The sequence below is a fragment of the Equus caballus genome, chromosome 17 (assembly GCF_041296265.1).
Source record: "Equus caballus isolate H_3958 breed thoroughbred chromosome 17, TB-T2T, whole genome shotgun sequence".
In the NCBI taxonomy this organism is placed as follows: Eukaryota; Metazoa; Chordata; class Mammalia; order Perissodactyla; family Equidae; genus Equus; species Equus caballus.
In genome coordinates, this window is record NC_091700.1 from 61171509 (window position 1) to 61197044 (window position 25536).

General features: G+C 36.2%; 1 protein-coding gene across 12 annotated transcripts in view; it reads right to left on the bottom strand.

The window, feature by feature from the left end:
- The window catches only part of PCDH9 (protocadherin 9), an 881206-nt gene that overhangs the window by 43488 nt on the left and 812182 nt on the right, over window positions 1–25536 (bottom strand). For 2 of the 12 annotated variants that reach the window (XM_070240341.1, XM_070240340.1), the window contains exon 5: window positions 10968–10987. The exons of the other annotated variants lie outside the window; for them this stretch is intronic. In XM_070240341.1, coding sequence (XP_070096442.1) covers window positions 10983–10987 — 5 coding nt within the window. In that variant the 3' untranslated portion in view covers window positions 10968–10982. Of the gene's footprint in view, window positions 1–10967; window positions 10988–25536 lie in introns of those variants that run through there. 12 annotated transcript variants of the gene reach the window in all.

Below are 25536 nucleotides of genomic sequence, written 5' to 3' on the forward strand. Positions count from 1 at the left end.
TCCCTTTCCAAAGCATGATAGACTCAATCACGGAGCTATCAAAGGCATTTCCACACTACATCCTTCTCACACAAGGCCAATCTCCCGAACGTTGAAAAGGGCCAGGCAGCGAGGCCCTTCAAGATGAAGGCTGCTTGCTGATTAATCAGTTGCTTTTTTATTCCATCTTGGCAAGTATTCCCTGTTTGTAAATAAAAGGTTTACCCTGAATTTCCAGTAAACTCAGGAGCATAAGGCTGATTTGGACCTCAGTCACAGAGCAGGAAAGCTGCCGGCTGTCCCGTCCACAAAGATACGCCATGTCCACTGTCATAAAGACTCCCTCAGGTGTCTTGAAGCATATCCTGAGGGTGAGCTAATCTAAAAACAATTGTCATTTCAATACGATAGAGCAGACCAGGCCGACATAAAAAAATGCTCTTCTCTCTCATTCACTATAACACTCCCTGTTTACGAGAAAAATCCTAGTGAGCATTTGCAAAGATATTGAAGTGTACAACGCACAACCATAAGCTTGGAGGGGAGAAAACATCAATGAAACAGGATATCTGTTTTCAAAAAATAAATTAGTGCCCTCTTCCACTCATCAGATGGTAAACAGCTAATGGAAAGGAATGTGACAGACCACAAGGACCAGGAACTGTCGGCAAACTGGCAGGCGCAGTGATTTGCAGATGACCCAAATTATTTTCAGGCGGTTTGGCACATCTCTATATGTCACACTTACACTGCCGAGCCAAATGCATTCAATTAATATGAAGCATTTTCCTTTTCTTGAGGTAGGAACAAAACAGCAGACATTTCTTGATTGCTCTCAAATGTCCCCAAAGAGGAAGAAATTATAAGCCTCCTGTCAGTATTCACCTTTGGTTATCTCCCATGATGAGCACATGACCACCGAAAGATTCATTCCTGATTAGGGACTTATGTGCATACAGAAACGAGTCTACTGTGTGCACTGTGTGTGCGAGCTCCAAGCAAGTAGAAAATGTAGTTGTTGAAATAACCTTTTGTGATAAAAGTTTGGCATATCCCCCCTCAGTTTTGAAAGCAAGGTGAAGAGGCTCATTTTGGAAGAGGTGAAACCTTCTGCATTAGTATCAGGGGTTGACAGCCATCCATCATAATGCAGCAATTACAGCAATGACTCGCAACATGGCCCCTGGGGTTGGTGGGGCAGCCTGAGTTTCTGGAAGGACACTTATGGAAACGCAGAAATGGGAGTTTTATTTCTAAAATACCTTCCCCAATGAGACAGAATGCATGCGCTACACAGTGCAGAAAGTACTGGCTAGGGGCCCTTGCCTTCAGTCCCAGTTCTTCCCCTCCCTGGCGATGTGTCGAATAACCTGCCCTGGCATGGCTTTACTCATCCTTAAAATGAATTAACCGAGATGAGTGCAAATGGCATCTCCCAACTCTAGGAATCAATGAACCCAAACGCCCTAAGAAATGTTTTTACTAATTCTAAAGAAATGCATAGGAGTCAGAAAGGCTCATAACAAAAGCAAAAAAGAATAGTGAAAAGAAAAATGCTTTCTCCCCAAATAAAGTCATTTCACTGTATTAAATTTAGGATTATGGGGGTACATTAACTCTTTCAGGCCTTGGGCAGTTTTGTGTCAAAAGAACACATCTTTACAGCTAAAAATGTACTACGTATTACAATTATAAGTTACAGCTAGCTATATAAATTTTATACACTGATATAAAATGTACCTGGCACAGGAAATTTAAGAATGTCTCCAAAGAAAAATATATTAAAGCTCCTGTTCAGTTGCATACCAAGTGCATTTTAATGTATTCATGTTTCTGAACATATGTAATACACAAATAGAATGCAATAGTATTTTGCATTTACATCCTGAATTTTAATAGATTTAGTGAGTCTCTCTGTTTAGATGGAAAAGAGTATCTTTAACAGTTACAATTTCCTTATCACTCAGTGTACTTCGAATGTATAAGCATTTCAGGCCTTAGGCTATGGTTGACACACAAATTAGAGACCAAAAGAAATGTCAAAATAGGCAAAAATAATTGTCCCACTCAGTATTGCACCACCACCAAAAAACTTGACTTCTGAAATTATCTACAAACAAAATTCACCATCTTCTGTCTTGTGTCTACTGAATGTATTCTTGTTTTTTGTTTTGGAGGAAGATTAGCTGTGAGCTTCCATCTGCTGCCAAATCCTCTTTTTGCTTATTTGTTTGTTTGTTTGTTTTGCTGAGGAAGACTGGCCTTGAGCTAATATCTGTGCCCATATTCCTCTACTTTATGTGTGGACACCTGCCACAGCATGGCCTGACAAGTGATACGGAAGTCCGTACCCAGGATCCGAACCAGCGAACCCCAGACTGCCAAAGCAGAACATGCAAACTTAACTGCTGCACCACTGGGCTGGCCCTACTGAATGTATTCATCCTAACTGAGACCTATAGTGCCTTAGGCACTTCCTACTCCCTAGTTTATTAACTCCTTTCTGGCCCCACCTGCCCTCCTGCCCAGCCTTTACCCCGTGCTCAGCCATTTCAGGTTCTCCTACAAGGACCTTATAAAGCCTAGCTCTGTAGACTTTGACCTTTGCCCTCCTTGCTTATCTTTCCGCCTGCAAAGGCCTCAACCTTCTGCTTTCCCTGCTTCTCTCCTGAGCTGACAACTATCGCTGGAGCAATTTGGAAACTGGTGTTGACAGGCTCTTCTACAAATCTGTGCTGTTCCACCTCAACTTGACCTTCCCTGGTGGTCAACCATTCCTTTAACGATCGCTTATTGACTCATGGGAGAATTCAACATGATAGCTTCTCCTAGGGCTTCAGTTCTGGCCTAAACACCTCATTTTCGGCAAATGACACCATCTGCTATTTAACTGAATCTACCGAAACCCTTATTTTCTTTATCTTTTCTCCTTTACACTCATTTCTTTTCTTTGTTAATCTCTCAGAGAAAGAACCTATCCCCAGCTTTGCCCCTAATCTTTTGCCTATTTTCTTTTACCTCTTTTTTTTCTTTAACTTTTTATTTTTTTCTGAAGAAGATTCGCCCTGAACTAACATCTGTTGCCATTCTTCCACTTTTTGTATGTGAGCTACCGCCACAGCATGGCCACTGACAGATGAGTGGCACAGGTCCACACCTGGGAACCGAGTCCTGGGCTGCCAAAGCAGAGTGTGCCAAACTTAACTACTAGGCTACCAGGGCTGGCCCTTCTTTTACCTCTTTTTCTGTCCTGGCATCTTGCCGGCTTGCCAGCACACCAGTGGATTTTGGTCAGTAAATCATGCCCCCCTCCCTGACCATACAGACACAATTCCATTCAATTTCCCCATCTGCAGGCTCCTTCCATTGTCGAAATGTATAATAACTGCCCCCCATCATAAAACAAGAAACAAAACTCAACAAGAAAAAGAACACTTTCCCTAACCTCATTGCTGTATCTCTCAAGTGCTTATGTGTTTGCAATTTACCTTTCTTTTTGCTACCAAGTTTCTCTAATGATTAATAGCCTAATGCCTAATAGATTCCACTTCCATATCACCCTTTAAATCCTTGCGATCAACACCCTCCTCCTGACTGAAATTATTTTTTCAAGGTCACATCTGACGTCCACATCAACTAGTTACATTTTATTTCCTGGCAGCCGCGTTCTTTGTCCTCCCTCCAGCACTCATACAGCTCATCATACTTGGAAGTTTCCTCTTTCCTTGTGCATTAGGAGTTTCAGCCTGGGATGTAAGCCTTGTGCAAAAGTATGATTCAGGCATAAATGGGATGCCCAAAGCAGTGGTGACCAAACGTATCTGCACATCAGGCCTATCTGGAAAACAGGTTCTTGGGCTCACACCAGACCTCCTAAATCAGAAACTGCAATGGTGTGATTCTGAAATACTGAGAGTTTGTCAAGCATAGATCCAGAGATCTACAGGGCTGAGATTAGCTACATGAGGAAAGCACCTCATCATATGGTAAGCGGCAGGTGGTGTTTGCTGGAGGAAAGATGCTGGCACATATTAGGCTCTCAATAAATATTTGCTGAAGAAATGAATTTATGAATGCCTGCCTTGGATGTTGGAGCGAAGTAATGATTTAAATGATAATACTGTGTTTTTCACTCATTTTTTCTCCTGCTTAGTTTCCGTTTTCTCACAGATGACAAGTTATTGGTGTCAGATATTTGGGACCCAAAGCAGAAACGATCGTGACCAATATAGAGAAGGTGACAGGAGTTTCCTCCTTCTTGTCTCAAAGTGTGGCATTGTGCTTTGGAGGAGACAGAAAATGTGTCATAGCTTTGGCACATCCAGAACTCTTTGCACAGCAGCAGTGCTCGAAGGCCTGGCGGGGCTCCTAGCATCTGATGTGCCAGGGGCACCAAGTGCCAACATCTTCAACAGCAGCTGATGAGAGCACCAGTGGCTTTGGAGCAACAGGAGATAGCATTACCAACAGGAGTTCCCATTAGCAGTCATGCCACCTTTACCTGGCTTAGTGCGTACTGGAAGCTTTGCTAACTGGATTAACAGAAGAGGGCTGAAGAAGGAAAAGATCAGACACCAGTTACAAGCTGAGAGAATGGAGCCTATGGAAGTACATGTCTTACAAGGTAGGAAGGGTTAATGCTAGGGAACTACTGGCTCTTACTAATACCCCGATTGCCTTTCACTACTGATTTATATAGTCAAAGGACATGTTTGACTTTAAAAATATCATACAGTTCTGGTTCTGTCCGTTTTGCTCTCACTGCCCCTCTTTCCTTTTAAATCTTCTTTATCCTACCCTTCAATGTTAGGCATTCCCAAGAAACTTCCATTGGTCACTTCACACACTATATGCTCACTGATAATATGTAATCCCACAGCTTCGACATAATCTCTATTTACATGATAATCAACCTATAACTTCCAGTCCTGACCTCGCTCTGACCTCCAGACTCATAGTTTAGGTCAAATATAGCTGACGTGATGTCTCACTCATACCACGATTTCAACTTGTCTAACACAAGTTCGTTAGCGTCTGCCCCAAACTTCTTCTTTCTGACTCCCAATACATATCAAAAGCAACAATATTTTCACAATTATATAGGCTTGAAATCTTCCAGTAATTCCAACCCTCGACATCACAGCATTGGACACAGTTGATCACATCTTTTTTTGCGGAATTCTGTGTTTTCTTCATTTGGCTTTGAGAAAACACTTTTGGAGTTCTTCTCTGACATCATTGCGCACTCTTTCTCCAATTTCTTTGTTATGATTGCTAAGCCTCGGAGCCTTACAGGGCACAGTCCTTACTCTTCAGACCTCATCTCTTCTCTAGCAATATTCCTTGTAGAAGAAATCTCATCTAGTCTCAGTTTTCCTTTGTCTGGCTCTCAGTCAATGAAAAATCAATCCTCCTGGTGTCTCATGACAAAAATCTTGTAGTTATTTCATATGACTTTTACTCCACCCCACATCTAATGCACAACCACGTTCTGTGGGTCTTCATGAGAAACCCAAAATCTGACTCTTCTCACAACACCCTTGTCCAAATTGCCATCATTTCCTCCCTGGATTATTGCAATAACCTTCTAACTGGGCTTCCTGCTTCTTGCCTTCTGCACCTATTTTTCAAACAGAATCAGAGTGAATCTCTTAATATTTATGTCAGATTATGTCATTCCTTTCTTCACAACTCTCCTATAGCTTCCATCTCACTTTACTCACTGGATCACTGAGAATGTCTATGTTACTTAATAGATTTAGAAATAATATTATAAACCAAAATGCTGTTTGCCTTCTTACCAAACTTCATGGCTAATCTTTTCTCATTTATTTTGTTCCAAAGAATATAGGACCAACTGTACATTACCAAGAAGATGGACTATGTAACCCATAGGATAAACATTATAATATTAATAACGATAGAAATGAATAATAACTGTATCAGCAATAATCAATTGTGAAGAAATTACTCCAGGCCGGATGCAATACTAAACACGTCACATGTATTCTCTCATTTAACCCTCTCTACAACCCTATAATTTAGTTATTAAAATTATCCTTTCTGGCACCGTAGCCAAATTTTGTCAGACAAGCCCAGCTTGGCTAGGCGTATCTTGGACAAGTTCCTTTAGAAGACTAGAAGAAAATGGGATTATGATAGGAAGTAAGAGTGGAAAAGGAACTTGCCCATTTTATGTCTTCATATCAGGAATCTCCTACCGCTAACAATACCCAAAGCTACCAGTCATGAGGCTAGTTCTGTCCTTTCTAAGAAATTGGTTATTTACTATATACCTAAAGTAGGTAATGGGTAAAAGGAGAAGATACATGTTTGATTTATAGCTGTCTTAAAAAGCACAATATTTTCTTTAATCAGGTTAACATTTATGAAATAATAGAAAATGGGAACAGCACTCCAAATCCTCACATATTTTTGAACGCTGCTAGGTACCAAGCACTGAGCTGAGTTAGTTGATATTACCCCATTTAATCCTCACAATTACCACATAGGATATTATTATCCAGATTTTATACATGAAGAAACTGTCTTTTGAAGAGATTAACTGACATGCCCAGGATCATAAAGCACAAAATTGACTGAATCAATATTCTAAGCCATATCTTCTCTATTCAGCCCACTGCAATTCCCCATAACCAAATGAAAAACTCGCTCCCCCTTATACATTCCTTTTTCATATTGCATTCTTTCCCTCAAAGCTGGAATTGATGCTATTCAGGGACACATTCTCAAAACAGCTTCTTAACTTTAGTGACACGTTAATAGCGATTCCAACCAAAGATACCTACTTTGTCTCTTTGTAAATTATCTAATTCAAAGGTTTGACATGATCCATGCCTGTGCATTCACTTATTCTTTTTTATACCCTATAAATCAGTACTAGTCCACTCAGGTTGCCGTAACAAACTTCCATGAGATAGTAGCTTAAACAACAAAAATTCATTTCTCAGTTATGGAGGCTGGGAAGGCCAAGATCAAGGTGCCACCAAGGTGGGTTTCATTCTGAGGACTCTTCTTGTGGCTTATGAGCAGCTGCCATCTCACTGTGTCCTCACAAAGTCTCTTCTTGTGTTCCGTGGAGACAGAGAGCAAGAGAGCGAGCTCTCTAGTGTCTCTTCTTATAAGGACACTAATCCTACCCATCAATGCCCCATGCTCATGCCCTCATTTAACCTCAAATACTTCTTTAGAGCTCTGTCTCCAACTACAGCCACATTGGGGGGTAGCGCTTCACATATGAATTTGAGGGGGACACAAATTTTCAGTCCGTAACAGTAATCTATGCTGTCACTGGTGCTGCACAACACGTTCTATAACCAGTTGCTGAAAATGCTTCCAGTAGGTTACAATTCCAAAATAAAGCTGCCACTTGACACTGATCATCACAAACATCTGGAAACTTACAGATAGATCACAACACTGTGGAACATTTAAATGGATTCTTCCATTCTGATCTATCCATTAAATGATAACCACGACCTAATGCACAGTCATGATCAATACACATGTTCATAGTGGCTGTAAAGCAGCCTCTCTAACCAGGGAGGGTAATCCTCCATTTTACAGATTTGAAGAGCCAATCAATTAAATGCTGGATAAGGTCAAATACTATTGATTCTAGATTCAATGAAATCCCTTCCTTTACCTTCCTTTCTTTTGATTTTTCTTGTGATCTAGGTATGGTTTCCTTAAAATACATTTTTTACTGTAGCTCACTTACATACTGGTAGAAAGTGAGTGGTCCTCAAAAAACATAATGATTCCCTGGCACTGAAATCAATAGGGTTATAAAACCTTGAAGGCATGAAAAGGTTGAAAAATAAAAATATTAATGCCTAAATTTCAAGAGCATACTTAAGAAGTAGAATTTAAGAGATGCCCATTGCTAACAGGAGGTAGGTAGTTCATACATCAATTTAGACAGCTTCCTGCAGTGTATCTGTGAGTGTCGAAAATAAAACAACATAAGGAGACTGTTAATGACGTGTTTAAGTATCACTCTTCATTCAACTCTGATTTTTGAGACAATTTCAGGTTATTTCTTGAAAGTGCTCTCAGTGCTCATAAGGCAATTTTATATACACTTTACTATTTATTCTGTACCGCTTTTGATTTTTACTGACACTTTATACAGTTGATAACCTTTTTAGATTTTCATCTCACAGCCAAGGCAAGTCTTCTATGCTTATTTAATACAATGATATTTTTCATCTTCATAAAAACATAATAAGATGGTTTTTGTGCGTGAAACAATGCATTTTAGGGCTCTGTCTGTGTTTGAGTCTCAGATACTTAAGTACATTCCCCTGTCTGGAGAAAGAACTATTTGCCGCTGTATTTTTATCTAACTGGCTCCAGGAAGTAGTAAATAGAGAATTGTAAATATCGCATGCTTGGAAAAATTCCACCTGGCACAAATCAGTCACTAGGTGGCTAAGTATTGTGAACGGAAACAACTGGCAGGAAGGAAAATCCTCTTGTTAGAATCCAGCAGCACATGAGAGCTCCACGTTAACATGGAAACAATTTTTTTTTTTGAGTAGCTTTGATAATGTTTTAATGAAAACAACACTCCTTTCCCTTTTTACTTCTCTCTTGGTCTCTTCATAACCAGATGCATTTTGAACTTGATTTGAGTGGGTTTTCTTTTCTTTCCTTTCTTTTTTTTTAACCTTACCCAAAGAAAAGTTGGAAAACATAAGATTAAATATCAGATTCCCTCTGATTTTCCAGGAGATTTATTCTGTAATTGCAAATCTCTTTGACATATTTTTAAAAAGAGAGATATTCTTTTAATCATTTCAAAAAGGCTGAAATAAAATATGAAGGTATTTAACACCACCGTAATCCATTAAAGAAACTCTAATGTGGCTGTCTCTTGCTTTTAAGATGAAAGTGAGGGTTTTTTTGTTTATTTCTTTTGTTTTGTTTTTAATGAGAAAAATTATATGACCCAAAGATCTTGAGAATGGTATTCTTAAGTCTAATTTCCTCTATTAGTTGCAAACCTTCTTTGGAAAAAAAATCAACACATCTCTTTTTTTTCTAAATGTAATTAAGTAATAGTAGAAAGTGACAAACACTTTAGAATAGGGACAAAAGTAAAAAAAGAGAATGGAAAAGAGTTGCTGCTGCTGAAAAAATGGATTTTAAGGAAATCATGCCTAGAAAATAAAATCAAAAGTAGAAAAGCTTTCATTTTGACAAAGATGTTTAGCTAAGTAATAGAAATGCTCTTCCCTCTTTCCACCACCATTAGGCCCACTGCATTTAAGAGCTTACCTTGAATTTTCATTTAAACTTACCTCATTCAATTTTTGCCTGGACATACAAGGCACACGTTATTATCACCATTGCACTGATCAGAGATTAATTCACTGCATGCCAGGACGGATACTGTTCAACCTTTGATATGCATACAAATTGTTATAATGCATAGCCTGATACAGTAAGTCTAGGATGAGGCCTGAGTGTCTGCATTTCTAACAAGCTCTCAGGTGATGTCCATGCTGCTGGTCCATTGACCACACTAGAGTGACAAGGCTAGAGTACAAGCCGAAGGCAAGTTTACACAATTCAGTCTAACAGCACATTTATAGATGTGTCATTGACTGTGTATAGCATTTTCTCATGTTAGTAACAACCTAAGTCAAGTGAACACTGATTTTTCTCCCCCACTTTCATTAGGAAGCAAGTATAGTGGGTCCTCCTTATTCACCATTCTGTATTTGCGAATTCACCTACTTGCTAGAATTTCTTTGTAACCACAAAAATCAATGACCACACTTTTTTAGTCATGCACATACTCATGCACAGAGCAGAAGAAAATTTGAGTTCCCTGATGTCCAAGTTCACAGCTGAACTTCAACAAGGTGACTTTCTGCCTTCTTGTTTCAGCTCTTACATTATAAACAAGTGTCCTTTCTAGGTCTACTTACTGTTACATTTTTTGCATTTTCGTGCTTTTTGTTGGTGATTTCACTGTTTGAAATGACCCCAAGCATAGGGCTGAAGTGCTGTCTAGCGTTCTTAAGAGAAGGGCTGTGATGTGCCTTACGGAAAAAGTGCATGTGTTGGATAAACTTTGCTCGGGCATGAGTTATGGTGCTGTTGGCCATGAGTTCAATGTTAATGATTCAATGATATACATTAAATAAGGTGCCTTTAAACAGAAACACACATAAAACAAGGCTATGTATTGATTGTTTGATGAAAATATTGTGACCAGATGCTCACAGAAACCTAACCCTGTATTTCCCCAAGGAGCAATGATTCAGTGTTGGCTAATTCAGTGCTTATGGTGACTTTATAGAACAAAACCACTGCAAATAACAAGAACTGACTCAGGAGAAAACTTCAGTAGAAACATACACTCCAAATTGATGTCCGCTCTGACTAACAATATTCCCTTTTGGGTGTCCCCTCCAACCGACTCTCAAACCAGATGCTTCCAAACTATTTTTAAGCAGTAAAAAATAGCTTATTAAATGAACACTTGTGTGGAAAACAACAAATACTACAGACAAAGTGAAACTTTATTAGAATAAATAAATTCTATGCATTAAAAATTAAAATATTTACTAAAAGAAAAACCATTCACCATAACAAAAGAACTATTGGTGAGCTCCAATGTGTTAATGATTTGAAAATACAGTATGTTTAAATGAATACTTTTAAAATTACAGCCTTAAAACCATGTAAAACATTTAAAACTAAAATGCCTTACAGAATCTCTAAAGTCCCTTCACAGAGCTCCTGAATTTTAAAGGTTAGCTTGAAAACCATTCTTTTAAACAATCTTCCTCTTTAGGTATTTGACAAGGTCATCAATTTCTACAATATACTTCCTCTTCCAACTGCTGTCTTTGATAAACCAAAATCTGTTTTCTTCAAGCCTCTTCTACACATCCCTTATATAGGATCTCTCATTATATAACGTTGTCTTTCTCACTGATATTTTCTTTTTTTGTCAATCTTTTTGATCACACTGAAAAACAAATGAACAGTTTTAAAATTCATCATTGTGTCAAAGACAATAACATAACTTCTTCACAAAAGGCAAGTAAAACAAAGTGCAAAAGCAAAGATGGTGCGTCAGGACCATAACAGTGATTGTATTGGGTCTAGTTAGAGTAAATTAAAGACTATTTTTTAAGAGCAAAAGGAGATCCTACAATTACAGCCAAATCACTTACCCACTGAACAACTATATGCTAAGCACGTGTATCTTATTTAACTCTCCCAGCATTCCTGTGATGACTGGACTATCATATGAGGAGACTGATGTGTAGTGCTTGGGCTATTTGCTCTAGGTCACAAAGTTAGTGCCTGGCAGTTCTGAAAAGCAAGCCTGGTGTGTACTCCAAGGCCCATCTTTCCATTCCTCTGTACCATTGTGCAGGAAAAAAAATTAGAAAGATAAGTAAGGTATATTCCCTGCCACTACAGAACTCACGACTTCTCAGAAGAAAAGAAAAGAAGCACAAAGTGTGACAGGCAAAACACGATCAGGCTTTCAGACAACTTAAGCAAGATAAATACATTCAGAAGACCCACTCAAACTGTCATAAAGAAGGCTGCACCAAGATGGGCTTTGGTGAGCGGGCACGATCCTGATGGGTAAAGAGAAATGTGGATAGCATTTCTAGCAAGAGAAGTGGAGAGAACTGCTACATACAAACAGAAAAGTAAAAGGCTTGAGTGAGGACATTGGTGAAATCAGATTTTGTGAATCTGAGTATTTCTTCAGGGCAATGTTAGGGAGATAAACCTTGAAAGGAGAGTTGTAAGGAAAAGTGAATGTGTTTTCCCAGTGAACGTAGGGAGTCCATTGTCTACTCTAACAGTGATTAGCCACAGATGCCAAAATGAATGAAACAATTTATCAATTAATTCTTTGAGTAATTTAAACCAGCAGCCTCTCAAACCCACTACAGCCACTTTCAGGCTCTTCACGGAAGAAGGTAAATCATAAACATAGGTGCATAGTTGACAGCATGTGTAAAAATGGCCATTGCTAAATTGCATGCAAAGATTCAACCTCACATGATTACTTCCTCTCAGATGTCTATCCCCTGCACTGTTAGACCACAAAGAATAGAAATTATCTCATGATCAATGTTTAGTAGATTGCTGAGGATACACTTTGTTTAAAACTCACTTGTATGCTCAACAACTTCTCTACAAATGAGAAAACAAAATTTAGATAACTATAAACAACTTCTGTGTTGTATACATACCTTTTGATATTAGCAGAAATGCCCTTCAAATATACTCTATATCATATACGTTTAGGCATTTTGCAGTAAGTTTATCAATGTAGAAAGCTCACAAGATTTTTAATTTTATTGTCACAGTAAATGGAATGAGTGTATTGCTTCTACAACTAGCATAAAAATATTCATCAGTAATATACTGTGAGTAGGGCAACATAAATTGTAATGCTAATTAAAATTAGAATTTGATACAATGTAAGCAATAGACTTAAATTGCTTACCAAAACTGAGTTTAAGTTGATGATTATGTAAGATAACGCACTGATAATTTTATCATTTCCCAAATCCAACATGCAGTAAATTATTAATAATTTTAATTTAAACAAAACTACTAATTAAAGGAAAATATCAGTTTTATCAAATGTTAATAGCATGGTCTTTTTATATCAGTATGGTATGTTTGGTAGGATTTTAATTATTTTCTGCATCTTTATTACCCTTTCTCTGGAAATAAAGTATTTAAAATGTTTGAACTAATTTACTAGATTTCATATAGCTATTTTTACATAGAAATAAGACACAATTTTATTATAATAAGGTATATATATATTTTTTTCACAGCTTGCACGATGGAAAAAGTCCTTCATAAATTCAAAAATGATTTTAAAACTGGTTAAATTCAATTTTCTATACTGGGCAATTACAAACTCTCATTTAAAAAATTAGTAATCAATACATATGGAAAGCTCTCTTTTTCAGGATGTGCATTGATGTTTATGAATGCTGATTTGGATTGGATTTATTTTTTATAAACCATTACAAAACAGTTGACAACTGGATTTCAACATTAGTATAAAACCTGATTATGTGAGAGAATAAGAGAGCAAATCTGTCTCTCCTACACAAAATAAGTGTATTGGTACATTATGGGCTACCTCCATCTTCAACCTAACTATTAGTCCATTAGTTTCACAGTGTGTGTTTGTTTGCCCACGCTATTTTTCATACAAGGACAAATGACCTCTCCCAGGGTGATTTCTAAACAGAAGTCCATAAAATGTTAACATACAAAATGCCACCTTCATTTTCAGTTTCATTTTAAATGCTACAAACTATGTGTTTTTTCTACAGTTTCCCTTCCCACTACTGTTTGGTAAATAATATTTTTTCCTGTGAAATCATATAAACTAGTCCTAAAATTCAGGCAAAAGATACTTGTTAACAGTGAGTTCACATTATATTGTTTTCTTGGGCTTCTTTTTGACTACTTTCAAATATAATCAAGCCTGAGGGATATCGTAGGAGTAAAATACAACATGTAAAGGATCACAGATCACATTGAGTGACATAATTTCACAGTTTCATCATAAAATTGACTACATTTTAGATGCCTAAAATTTTAATTCAATACCTAAAAGCACAAGAAAAACATCACATTCCTTATTATATCATTTTTCCTCTGAAAGATATTTGCGCCATCCTGAAGGTTTCTTAGTTTGAAGGAATGTCAGCATTCCACAAAGGCTTGTGATATTCTTCATTAGCTATAATACAGTTAAAAGGTAGCACCTGCAATATATCAAAGTATTGGAAGATTGCATTAAAACTTATGACAGTTACAGAGTTTGGTGGGTGTTGGTTATTTTTCCTCCCCAGTATTCTAGGGTCATCACTCATAATAGTGAAAAGTATAGCATAAAAGGGAAAAAAATTCAGAATGTTCCTAAAAATAAAATAGAAAGCCCTCAGGAGCCCTTTCAGAACAACAATAAAAAGTATTGCTAGCTGTAAAATTTGTAAGCAGGTTCCATCCTGTCGGCACAGAAACAATGAAGATGAATTACATTCTACGGGAAACATTGAGAGTGTCTGGTAACATAGTGGCAAATCTACTACATTGAGGACAAAGCACAACTATTTCTTCTGAGTCTTAAGTTGAAGGTGGCAGAACAGGAAGGTATGAATTAAATGGAAACAAAGCACCATCTTTAGATATTATCTCCTTAACCATTCAATTCACTCATTCGGCCATTGTTCAGACTATTCAGTTGTCAGAATCTCTGTTATTACCTCTGAGCTCATAATCAGTATATAATTCCCTGTGTTAAAGGTATAAGTATGTATTCTTCTAATACAAAATAGATGAATATAAGTTAGAGTGATGGCAGTTATTTATATCTCTTTCAAGTATCTCTAGGTGTGATGTGAAAGCAAGAGTAAAGTTTGTTTGGCTAGCTCTAAGCAAAGGTGCTTTTGTTTCAGGTGGAAGGACATTTGATCTACGTGGGAGATGTGGCAGCTGGTAAGATACGTTGGGGAGGACCCCACAGTGCCCTGCGGAGCAGACCTACTACATAGAGCCTCATCTGCACAAGAATTAAGAGTCCTATTTTGCATATGTCCTTGTTTGATGCCCTGGATAGTAGTGTGGTAGCTGAAAAGACAAGCTGCTAAAATGAGAAATATGTGGATGGGCTTGTTTTGAAAAAGCTGATGCCCACCTTGATGGCAGGTTGTGTGTTTAACAACAAACTTTCCATATCCTAAACCAAGGTCAGCATATGCAAAGTGAAACTCACACCACAGCAGAAATGGGGAGAGTGTTTATTAAACCTTAACTGTGATTCTCAAAGGATATTTTGGTGTGCAATATGCCTGCCCTCTACTAAAACAGCTTGATTTTTAATTTAAGTTTAAAACTCAGAGGTTTTCTTTCTCATGTGTTTATGAATGTTAATTAAAAGAAACATCAGATAGTTTGAGCAACTACTTAGAGTCTTTATTTGACAATATTTGAAAGTTGGTTTCCTTTTATGCCAGTACTCAAATTTTCTACCTATAAGTAATGAATGTGGCTTGAGTCAATTGTACATTAAAAATTGAAAGTAATATTAGGTTCTCTGAAAATCACTGAAAATTGCCATAATTCATGTTCCAGAGTCTCAATGATTGATTGCATTAAAGTGGTAGTGGAATTCAAGGTGAACTGAAATAAATGTTAAATGAAGGTTCTTTTTAACCTCATCAATACCTTTTTAATACATCAGTTTTTTTTTTTTTTTTTGAGTTGGAGGGACAACTAATAGTAACCAATTCTCCAATTACCCAGCACTAGATACGGAATTTGTTTGAGTACCTAATAATCTCTTAAACCTTTGCTTTTTCCAGCTGAGCTCATTTTTGATGGAACACCATTGAGAACAATAGGTCACTGAGAGCAAATGAAGTGCGGCTACCACTGTGTTTCCTCAAGTGTTCTCATATAGCCCAGCGCTGGATGGCTGATGAGGTAATCTGCATAATAACATGGCCCTAGTGTGTTTCTATTAACTCAATGGGGCATTGACTATATACAAAAGCACCACTGGTATCTATTAAGCGGACTGGATCTACAGACCCACAATGACTTTACTCATCCGACAGGAAGAGTTGTGCACTAATCTCATAATTATACCCCTTTACTCCTCCACTCCGTTCAAATTTTGTCTGTTGGCAGTAAAATAAGTATCATTCCGAGTATAATTCTAATTAAATGAGTTAAAATGCACTGTTCTAATTATTTGCATATGTATGCCATGTGGACTACATTTCTGTAAATAATTATTAATTCAAATTAATGAATTTTAAAGCAAACATATCTAAAACAATACAGACTAGTATTCACATGGAGCTAGAAATAGGTAAAAAATGTGATTTAATAAATACGTTAGTCTTTCACGTCATTAGTTTTTCTTGCTGAAAAGGATTCTCTTTTTCTAATATGTCACTCATTTGATATCTCCAGTGCGAGGAAAATCCTAGTAAAGATGAGATTTCAAAAGTGAATACTTGGACTAATTTTAAAGCATATATTTCAAGATGTTTTCTATGCTCGAGAAAGGAGTGAAAACCAAATATCTACCACATAAATTCAATGCATTTTATCTATTGATCACCAAGATATATGTTTTAGGTAAAATAAGTTTCAACCTATAAATGACTTAAAATATTGGATTTTTTTTTTTAAAAAAGTATATAGTATAGGACAAGCTTATCAAAAAGTGTCCAGGTTTATGTGCAGTGATAACTACTGTCTCCAGGAGTGTTTGAGCAGCTACCCAAAATTCCTTACTTGGCTGTCTAATGAAATACTATTTCTTGGCTTATGTTAAAATCAACATTTTTAAACATAAGAGAAAAAAATCTCTTAATTTTGCAATGTCAGATTTTTAAATTGATAAGATTTTGAGTAAATTAGGCAGAGTTTTATTTTCAATCCCTGGTCAAGATTTTGGTTTATCTTCTTACTCTGACAGCACTTCGGAAATTTTAACTGATTTTTATTAGGATCGCTACAGAGGACTAAATGTCATTAGAATGCACTTTAAATGTGATCTGCATTTCCTCTGTTATCATTCAGTAAAATCAACCAATAACATTTTCAAAAGGATAGAGTTTCTGTGTGTTTTAACAATAATTTAAAATCTTTTATAAGTTTAAACCCAGTCTATCAACTTAACACAAGTTCTTTCCCAATGATATGTAAACATAATGGAAACCTGTCTTTTAGTCAAAATTGTTGTTTCATTTAGTACTCCTGTGTGAGAACTACAATTCAAGAATATCTAGGTTAAGCATTAGTCAAATTTTGGGCCCTCCCATCGGGGAGCTATTCTCAAAGTCATTATCACGGGATTATATCAACATTGGATGGGATTCTGGAATGAAAGTCATTGATGAGAATGTATGATGATGAAAGCCTCTATCCATTGTGAGAAGCCTCTATCTGTGGGTGTGCCCTTCTGGACGTTTTCTTTGTGTGAAATAAAATGATTAGCAGTTTACAAGTTCCCAGAGCTGAGGGAAGTATGTATGCGTGTTTCTCTTCCCTTCTCTCTCGTCTCTGACTCTCTCTCTGCTGTGTACTCTCTCTCTTTTTCTTTCTCCATCTCTCTGTCTCAGTCTGTACTTGGCTTTGGTTGTGGAGGTGGTTGAGGGGTGTGTGTGTATGCATGATCTTGGAAACTGATCAACAATGACCAATTGAGGGATAAAGTGTAATAAAAGGACAACCATATCATGTACTATTTGCAGCTCTTGTGCTAACTATGAGCAATATCTTACACAAGTCACATACTTTATCTAGCTTGTATCTCCCCTCATCTAAAAATGGAGATGATTAGGTAAAGATCCTTTTTTTTCTTTGTGATTCTCATTGTGACTAAACAATTGAAACATCTTTTAGATTTATTTTATTTCTCGTTTTATCGCATCATTAGATTTTTATCCATTGATAAATTAGAAATACAATATATTTTCATGTATCTTTTAAGTCCTTTGACAAAAAGGAAAAGGATCAAGACCAAGATTGCCCACTAGAATATCAAGATTAAGCATTAGCCACAAATCAGTTGAGAACCACACGTATCAGTTTCAATGGAAATAAAAAGATAAGCCATGAAATTAGAATAAAGAAAATTATAAAACAGAAGTTTGGTATTAAAATAATATTTTTGGAAAGTTTACCCCAAGAGGTACATCCTTAAAATTTAAGGAAAAATTGTGAATATTATTTCAAGTTCTTTTTGCTTATTTTATAGATTCAAGACAAACTCCATAGTAAATTCTATAACCAAAATATGTAACATCCAGATGGCAGAGTTCAATTTTACTGAATTTCATATGAGAAAATGAACTTAAATATGAGCAACTATATTTGTACATGTAAACATATTCCATTCATGCATAATGCATTCTCTTCCCCATGTCAATGTGTACATATCTCCATGCACATACATTGAGGTTTGGTATAATGATGTTGAACCTACTACTTTCACAGTTTCTAAAGAAACAAAGTTTATTTTCTCATTTCTTTTTTACCTTTGTGTTTATTTTATTTAAACACATATTGGTACGGTGGAGCAGGTTTGATAAACTATCCTTGATTCAACTGTCTACAAATATACCTTTAGCCATGGAGCTGGGGGAGGAAGAGGCCTCAAACCTTCCTTTATGGTTGACTATTTGATCAGTCTAAGCCCTCAGCAAGTCTTCCATCACTGGAGCTTTAATACTGATGGTAATTGGTAAATATTTAAGATGTTTATACTGAAAAGAAGATGATTTCATTTTAACGGCTGTCTGAAGCATGATCCTATCCAGCAGTAAGTTTATTTTTTTAAAGTCTTCTTTGCAGAACTAATATACTTAGGCTATATGAGGAAATGATTAGGAGTATCTCCTTTCTACCCACTGCATTAAATTTTCTAATTTTCTGACAGCTAGAAATACATTACCAGTGTACAGAGAAAACGGAATGAAATCGAGAGTGAAACCCCACCACAGATTAAGGAAAGAAAATGATTTCTAGAGAAGAAAAAAAACTTTGGAAAGAGAAAATAGCGAGATACTGCTACAACCTTCAAAAATGTGAGTCAAAGATTGATTTTCTTGCATTCTGCAAAGTAGATGCAAAGAATATGCTGAAAACAGGAGAGAATGTAATTGTACAACTGCCAAGGTGAATTGAGGACTCAAGTCAAATAGAGGCTCTGATGCTAACAAATTCAAAACCAGAGACAGGCTCAGGAGATATTTCTCATAGACCCTTCCATCCCTTTAATTCTGTAGCTCTGCATTTCAGAAAGGATGGGTGCATACTCAGACGTGGTTTTTATCATGACTCTCCTTTTTAGAGCATCAGCCCTTCCTTTGAATTAAAAGGCAGTAACACAAATGACCTTAATTTCTTTCATTTTATACTGCACATAGTTGGAGTAAATATACCTCGCTCTCCTACACTTGTTCAGTACCCTCTTTTACTCTAGTTTCTGGCTCGTCACACTGCAAGAGTGAATCCCCTACAACAGGCAGGAACAGAACAAGATTCCCTCTTGGAGAAACGTCATCTAACGTCTCTTGTAGTTCAGGTGATGTGTCACCTCTGGAGAACAGGGTTGTCTGACAGTTCTTTCTGAGTCATCTTGGTCTATTTGAAACAGTTGGTTCTCCCCCTTAGACACTTGTCAACACGTGCAGATGATGTTTTAACTGGCACATTGTCACCAGCTACATCAAATCGGGCAAAGCTGAGTAGCTGTGAAAACGGTGACTTCCAACTCAAGTAAGAATTAGAGTACTAGGAACAGACCCCTTCAGAGTGGGTGTCATTTTTATTCCTTTAAATGTGTGACTATTGTGTTTGCTGATAATCAGCTATGTTTATCTGTTTATTTCCTTTGTCTTTCTTGCACCCCAGTAGAGAAGACTGAGAGAAATGGGCTTGTTAAATTAAAATATAGAGAAAAATGATTGAATGGTATTTTTTTAGGTATATGGATGACAAGTAAACATCATTTTGACTTCCTCTCAACTACCCTGTGATTTTTCTCTTTGCAGTAACAAATTTTGTTTATTTTGGAATCATCAGTGCCTAATACATCTCTTGATATGTAACAAGGGCCCAATAAATGTTTACCGACTAACGAGTGATTTAATCAATTATCATAACCACAAATTAATATAATTAATATATAGAATTCATATAATCATATAGGAGTAGTAGTAGCAGTTTTAGCATAAAACTGTTTTTGAAAATTTTGAAAGTTTCGAAATAACTTAAAGTGTACATGCAGTAAGAAGTTCTATCGAGGGGCTGGCTCCGTAGCCGAGTGGTTAAGTTCGTGTGCTCCGCTGTGGCAGCCCAGAGTTCGGATCCTGGGCATGGACATGGGATGGCTCGTCAGGCCACGTTGAGGCGGCGTCCCACATCCCACAACTGGAAGGACCTGCAACTAAGATTTACAACTATGTACAGGGGTGGGGGGTTGGGGAGATAAAGCAGAAAGAAACAAAAAAAAAGATTGGCAACAGTTGTTAGCTCAGGTGCCAATCTTTAAAAAAACAAAAAAAAAGTTCTATCGAGTTATACATATATTTTTTTTTTGAGGAAGATCAGCCCTGAGCTAACTGCTACCAATCCTTCTCTTTTTGCTGAGGAAGCCTGGCCCTGAGCTAACGTCGGTGGCTGTCTTCCTCTACTTTATATGTGGGATGCTTACCACAGCATGGCTTTTGCCAAGTGATGCCATGTCCACACCTGGGATCTGAACGGGCGAACCCCGGGACGCCGAAGCAGAATGTGAGAACCTAACTGCTGCGCCACTAGCCAGCCCCTATCAAGTTATATTATTGTTTGGACTTACCACGTTAAAATGAGGATAAAACAATCACAAAGAAAACCTATTATTTCTTCCTTGGGCTTCAGATTGAAGCTGGGTGATTTACAAGGATCCTTCCAACTCCACAAGTTCATGTTAAAAAAAAATCTTTTTCTTATTGAAAATTCCATTTTTGTTATTACAAAATTGGCCTTTGCAGAATTAAAATGTTTATTTCCTGATTATAATCATTCTTTAATTCTATTTAGGTATCACCTAATGCCACTAGATTATGTCCATGAAATAAGCATACTATCTAAATTTATTCACTGAAGTAATCTTTTCTCAAGAATCTTTGGTATTTTCCTGTTCCATTACTTCTTCCATACCTTTCAGTTCACTCTAACTCAGACTCCATCTTTCTGTGAAACCATACCAAAATTGATTTCTCCCTCTTTTATAAACTCCTGATAGCATTTATTGGTTTTAAAATTAGTCATGAACTATGAGATTTCTATTATTTTCTTGACTATTTTTTAAATTTTTTATGACTATATTATTTACCTAATTAAATTGTACATCTCCAGAGGGAGGTAAAGGTAGCATCCTTTCAATAATTTCTAATAAAACATTGCATATTCTTAGATTAAAGGTGTGCAAAGCTTCCAGATACATAGTATCTAAAAAGTATTAGCTGATAAAAATTACAGAAGTTCAGTGAATAATTGATTTCATTATAACACAACATACCTGGATAGTTTATGTAATTATAATTAAATAAGCCAGGTTCACTTAAGTTATTTTTAAAGTATCTGGTAAAAACAGTACAACACACCATTGTCCATCAGCATAAAACAGACCTCAACTGTTACACACTCATTATATCATAGCAAGTCTCATAAACTGTGGTTTTGTTTAACAAGATTTAACACTAATCATAATTTTGTTTTGTAGTTTTGATATCACACATAATGTATAACACAACTTATTTTCATATTCTTTTGTGCTGATAAGCTACAATTATTTTTTCAATATCATTCATGTCTACCCAAACCAATCCAACATTAAATATTGTGTAGGCAAAATATCCATTTTGTTTTGTTTTCACCAATACTAGCATTTTATTTTTCTATTGTGTATCCTTTCCCTTCAAAAAAAAATTACAAAGGTAACCAATAGATTGACTCATTTTAAGAAAAATTATATGAAAAGAAAAAAAAGAAGGTGTTCACAGTGGTAAATGAAACACAGCCTATGTCTATACAAGTATTGAACAGAGGCTACCATGTATATAAGTCAAGAACCAATTATTTAAAATAAATACACATTTAATAACATTTCTTAGTCAACCAAAGTATGGCTTCAATTCTAAATATTGTGTTGGAATTGCTGTTAAGGGCTGACTGTTAAAACTCAAATGTCACTCTACAGGCAAGCACTTTTAAAAAAGAATTCTTGACAGGTTAACTGCAATATAACATCAAGACTGAAAAATTCTGGGTTCAGATGTGGCTGGTGAAAGGAAGTGGTTTCACGCTACCCTGTAGAAACAAAGAAAATGGCATGCACGGGGAATGTCACATGATGACAGAGTCCCGGATGTTTGAGGGTGGCTGATGGTAGAAAACTTGGGAAAATAAAGCAAGAGGCCATTCCTGAGGGGCTTTCATATATTTCTCAGGCGTTTGGACTTTATTACCAAGATGGGCAGAAGCCACTGAAATATTTTTGAAGAAATGTAATAAAATTTGTTTTAGAAAGATAACTCCAGGAAATCTGTAAAGCCTAGAAAGGATGGAAAAGATGCCTTCAGGATACAACTCAAGAAATGAAATCTATTTTTGCACAACTTCCACGCAATCCTTAGAAGTGATATTAAAACTACATCTCTTAAAGTGTAATCAAGATGTCAAGATGTATATACATTTTTGAAATGCAAATTGAATATTTAAATTAAGAAATTTAAATGACAAATTAAATATTTGCAGCAAAAATACAGTAAGTATACAATATTTAGCTTAAAAAGGAAAGAAAAAACAATGGACTCTTTATTGTAAGGATAGTAATTAAATTTAACCTTTCTAGACCAGATAATGAACCTTTTTCTTATTGTCCTTGTTAACACTACTAAATGAGTTAAAATTTTAATGCAAAAATTAATTTGAAAGTATGCAGATTTGTCTTTCTTTCACTATTCATTTCTGAATAATGGATGTATCCGGAATTATTTTCCAGTATTTTCAACATAAAATCAAAACATGTGCCCAAATTACTGAAAACATGGTCAAAGCAATATTTTAAGATAATCTCCCTCTTCCCGTCAGTGTTTGTTAATTCCTTTTAGCGTTCAAATATTGATTTATATTGTGTTTACTAAAATCAGTGACACCTCTAATTTTACATTGCATGAGAATGACATACATCTTCCTGGTAAATTTCAGAAATAGTGTCTGGGGAAAATACATTAAATATTATGAATTTAAGTTCAACACATCCTGTAAAATATATACGGATGGAGAGCAAATCCTAGATTAATTAAACTGCCACATTTGTATGATTAAGATCCTTGTTTTGGTTTTCTTGTTAAAATAAAAGGAAGAAAGTTCAAAAAGATTTTCCTTTGGTTTGGGTGTGTTTACGAGAGTACTTGGTAGTCTTTAGAAATGGCTGCATCTGCAGAGCATAAATGTGTCTTAATTACAGGTTTTTTTAGGGTGAACATCTGTGCCCTTTTCTGCAACTCTATAGATACTTTGATGGTTATCTGGGAAGGATATGTGGTTAAATTTGTACACTGTACTTACTTGCTAATTCACTTTATTTAGTATAAATCAGGAATATTTACAGGTTTATATGTATCACTGACATACCACTTTACACTTAACACAATTTTGTTTTCTATAATTAGTTTACAAGATAAAATTAGAATCAGATTAGGTTTTTTTTCTTTAACAGGGATTCTGAGTTGCTGAGAAGGAAACTTAAGATCTCCTCCATTTCTCTTTTCTTCAGTAAAATGCTAGTTTCTTGAGATAGAAAACAGAGTTCTCTTGGTTTCTCCCCCTCTTTGACAATCACTTTGGCTTTAAAATAACATGCTACCTAGGAAAGTACAATGCCACTTATTTTTGAAAAAGAAAGTTATTTTATTTTACTTGTCTGGTTATATAAATAATTCTACCATGGATGAAAGAACATAGGGAAACTCTTTTGTCAAAGAATGTGAACTTAAATACTTAGAAATAACAGCAGTTCTCTCTAAATTAGCAAGTAAGTAAGCAGGGTATATGGTGGGGGTGGACTATGAATGATCCAGCCAGAAATACTTTTGATAGAAAGACTGGTATTTAGAAATTGCTGACAGAAGGCCTAAAAATGGTCTATTTCTAATCCTCTGGGTATGACATTTTATTTGTCAAAAGTATTGAATATTAACTTTCACCAGAGAACAGTGGGAAGTACCTTGCTTGGAATGAATTCTTGGCACCTATTAGGTCAGAATCACCCCACTGAAAAGTGGAACAAAGAACAAATTCAGAATTTTTGCTAAGTAGCTAACGGTCCTAAAAAGCAAATATCTACTGTGAGCAAGACGGCCTTAATCTTCCCTCTGCTTCTGTCTGCTTTAGACAGGTTTCTTCCTGACTCTAGGCCCCTGAGCTCCCTTTTCTTAAAGCATTTACTTTAGAAAACTCAAAATGGTAAATTCTTTCTCTACCCTTTTGAGATATAAATCTTATACACCCCAGGAATGCCTTTTTCCAGGACCTGGGAGCCATCCTTTTGAAATGTAATTATCAAGAAAAATAGGGCCCCTGTTGCCCAGTCCCTGTGGGAAGGTAGGAGACTAACTTGGATAAGGAACAATTAATAAACACAAATGACCTAATCATTTAAACCAAGCTCCTCCCTAAAACACTTTTCCATTAGCTCACCCCTCTTTTGTTTCAGCAGAGCAAGTTCAGCTTTCTCCCCTATTGCAATAGTCTTGACTCTTCTTGTAATAGTCTTGAATAAAGTCTCACTTTTTTTTTTTTGGTGAGGAAGATTGGTCTTGAGCTAACACATGTTGCCACTCCTCCTCTTTTTGCTTGAGGAAGATTGTCACTGAGCCAACATTTGTGCCAATCTTACTCTATTTTGTATGTGGGATGTTGCCTCAGCATGGCCTGATGAGCAGTGCGTGCAGGTCTGTACCCAGGATCCAAACCTGCAAACCCTGGGCCACCAAAGCAGAGCACATGAACTTAATCCTTATGCCACCAGGCCAGCCTCCCTTACTTGCTATTTTTAACAGTGTCTGGTACAATCTTTCTTTTACAGTTGTCTCTATTTCTTTGAATTTATGAATTAGAACCATGTTTTTTGATTATAATTTTGAAACTTCTGGACATAGGTAAATTTACAAAGTAATATTTTGCTGCATTTATTAGAAAGTTGTAGAAGTGATAATGACACAGATTTAGTTGATTATAGCTTAATGAGCTTTGGAGAAAATCATGAACATTCTCTTTTGATTATGTCATAATTCTTGACGATGTAAGATGATTATTTTTGAAAGTAATGTGGTTAGTTCAAAGACAGTACAAAGGTGGTAAAATTGTGTATATTTGAGAAAATCTTTCATGAATCATATTGTTCAAAATTTTTTCCAAGTTATTAATTATAAGGAAGGATTTCCCAGAAAAAAGGTCAATCAACATAAGGAACATGAGGGAATTAGTTCAGTGACTTTCAACTTGTCACTACAACACGATACTGAGATTTTGTTGGCTATTTGGGGATCACACAATCTTATGATTCAGACACGCATACAATTTGCTGGAACGCTACTTGACTTTCCATGTACTCTGCTGTATAGAAAACAGCTTGTCTAAATGTCAAAGGAGATATTTTTGTTTCAATTAATTAAAGCTTTGCCCTGTCTGGGAGGGATGGGTACTGAGATGTATTTTGTAATGTTTATAAGGCAAAATTTAAGTGAGTTCAAAATGATATATCTTTTACATCTGCTTGACTACATTAAAACTCTTTAAAGTATTTTCCCTTCAATTTTTTAATACTCTTAAAATAAAACAGAGCTATAACTTGAAGCACTTAACAGACTAAAATAGCCCTTAAATTAATTTTAAATTGAGCTAATTTTTAGCTTTCAGGCTAGTAAACTAAAAAATAATATTTTT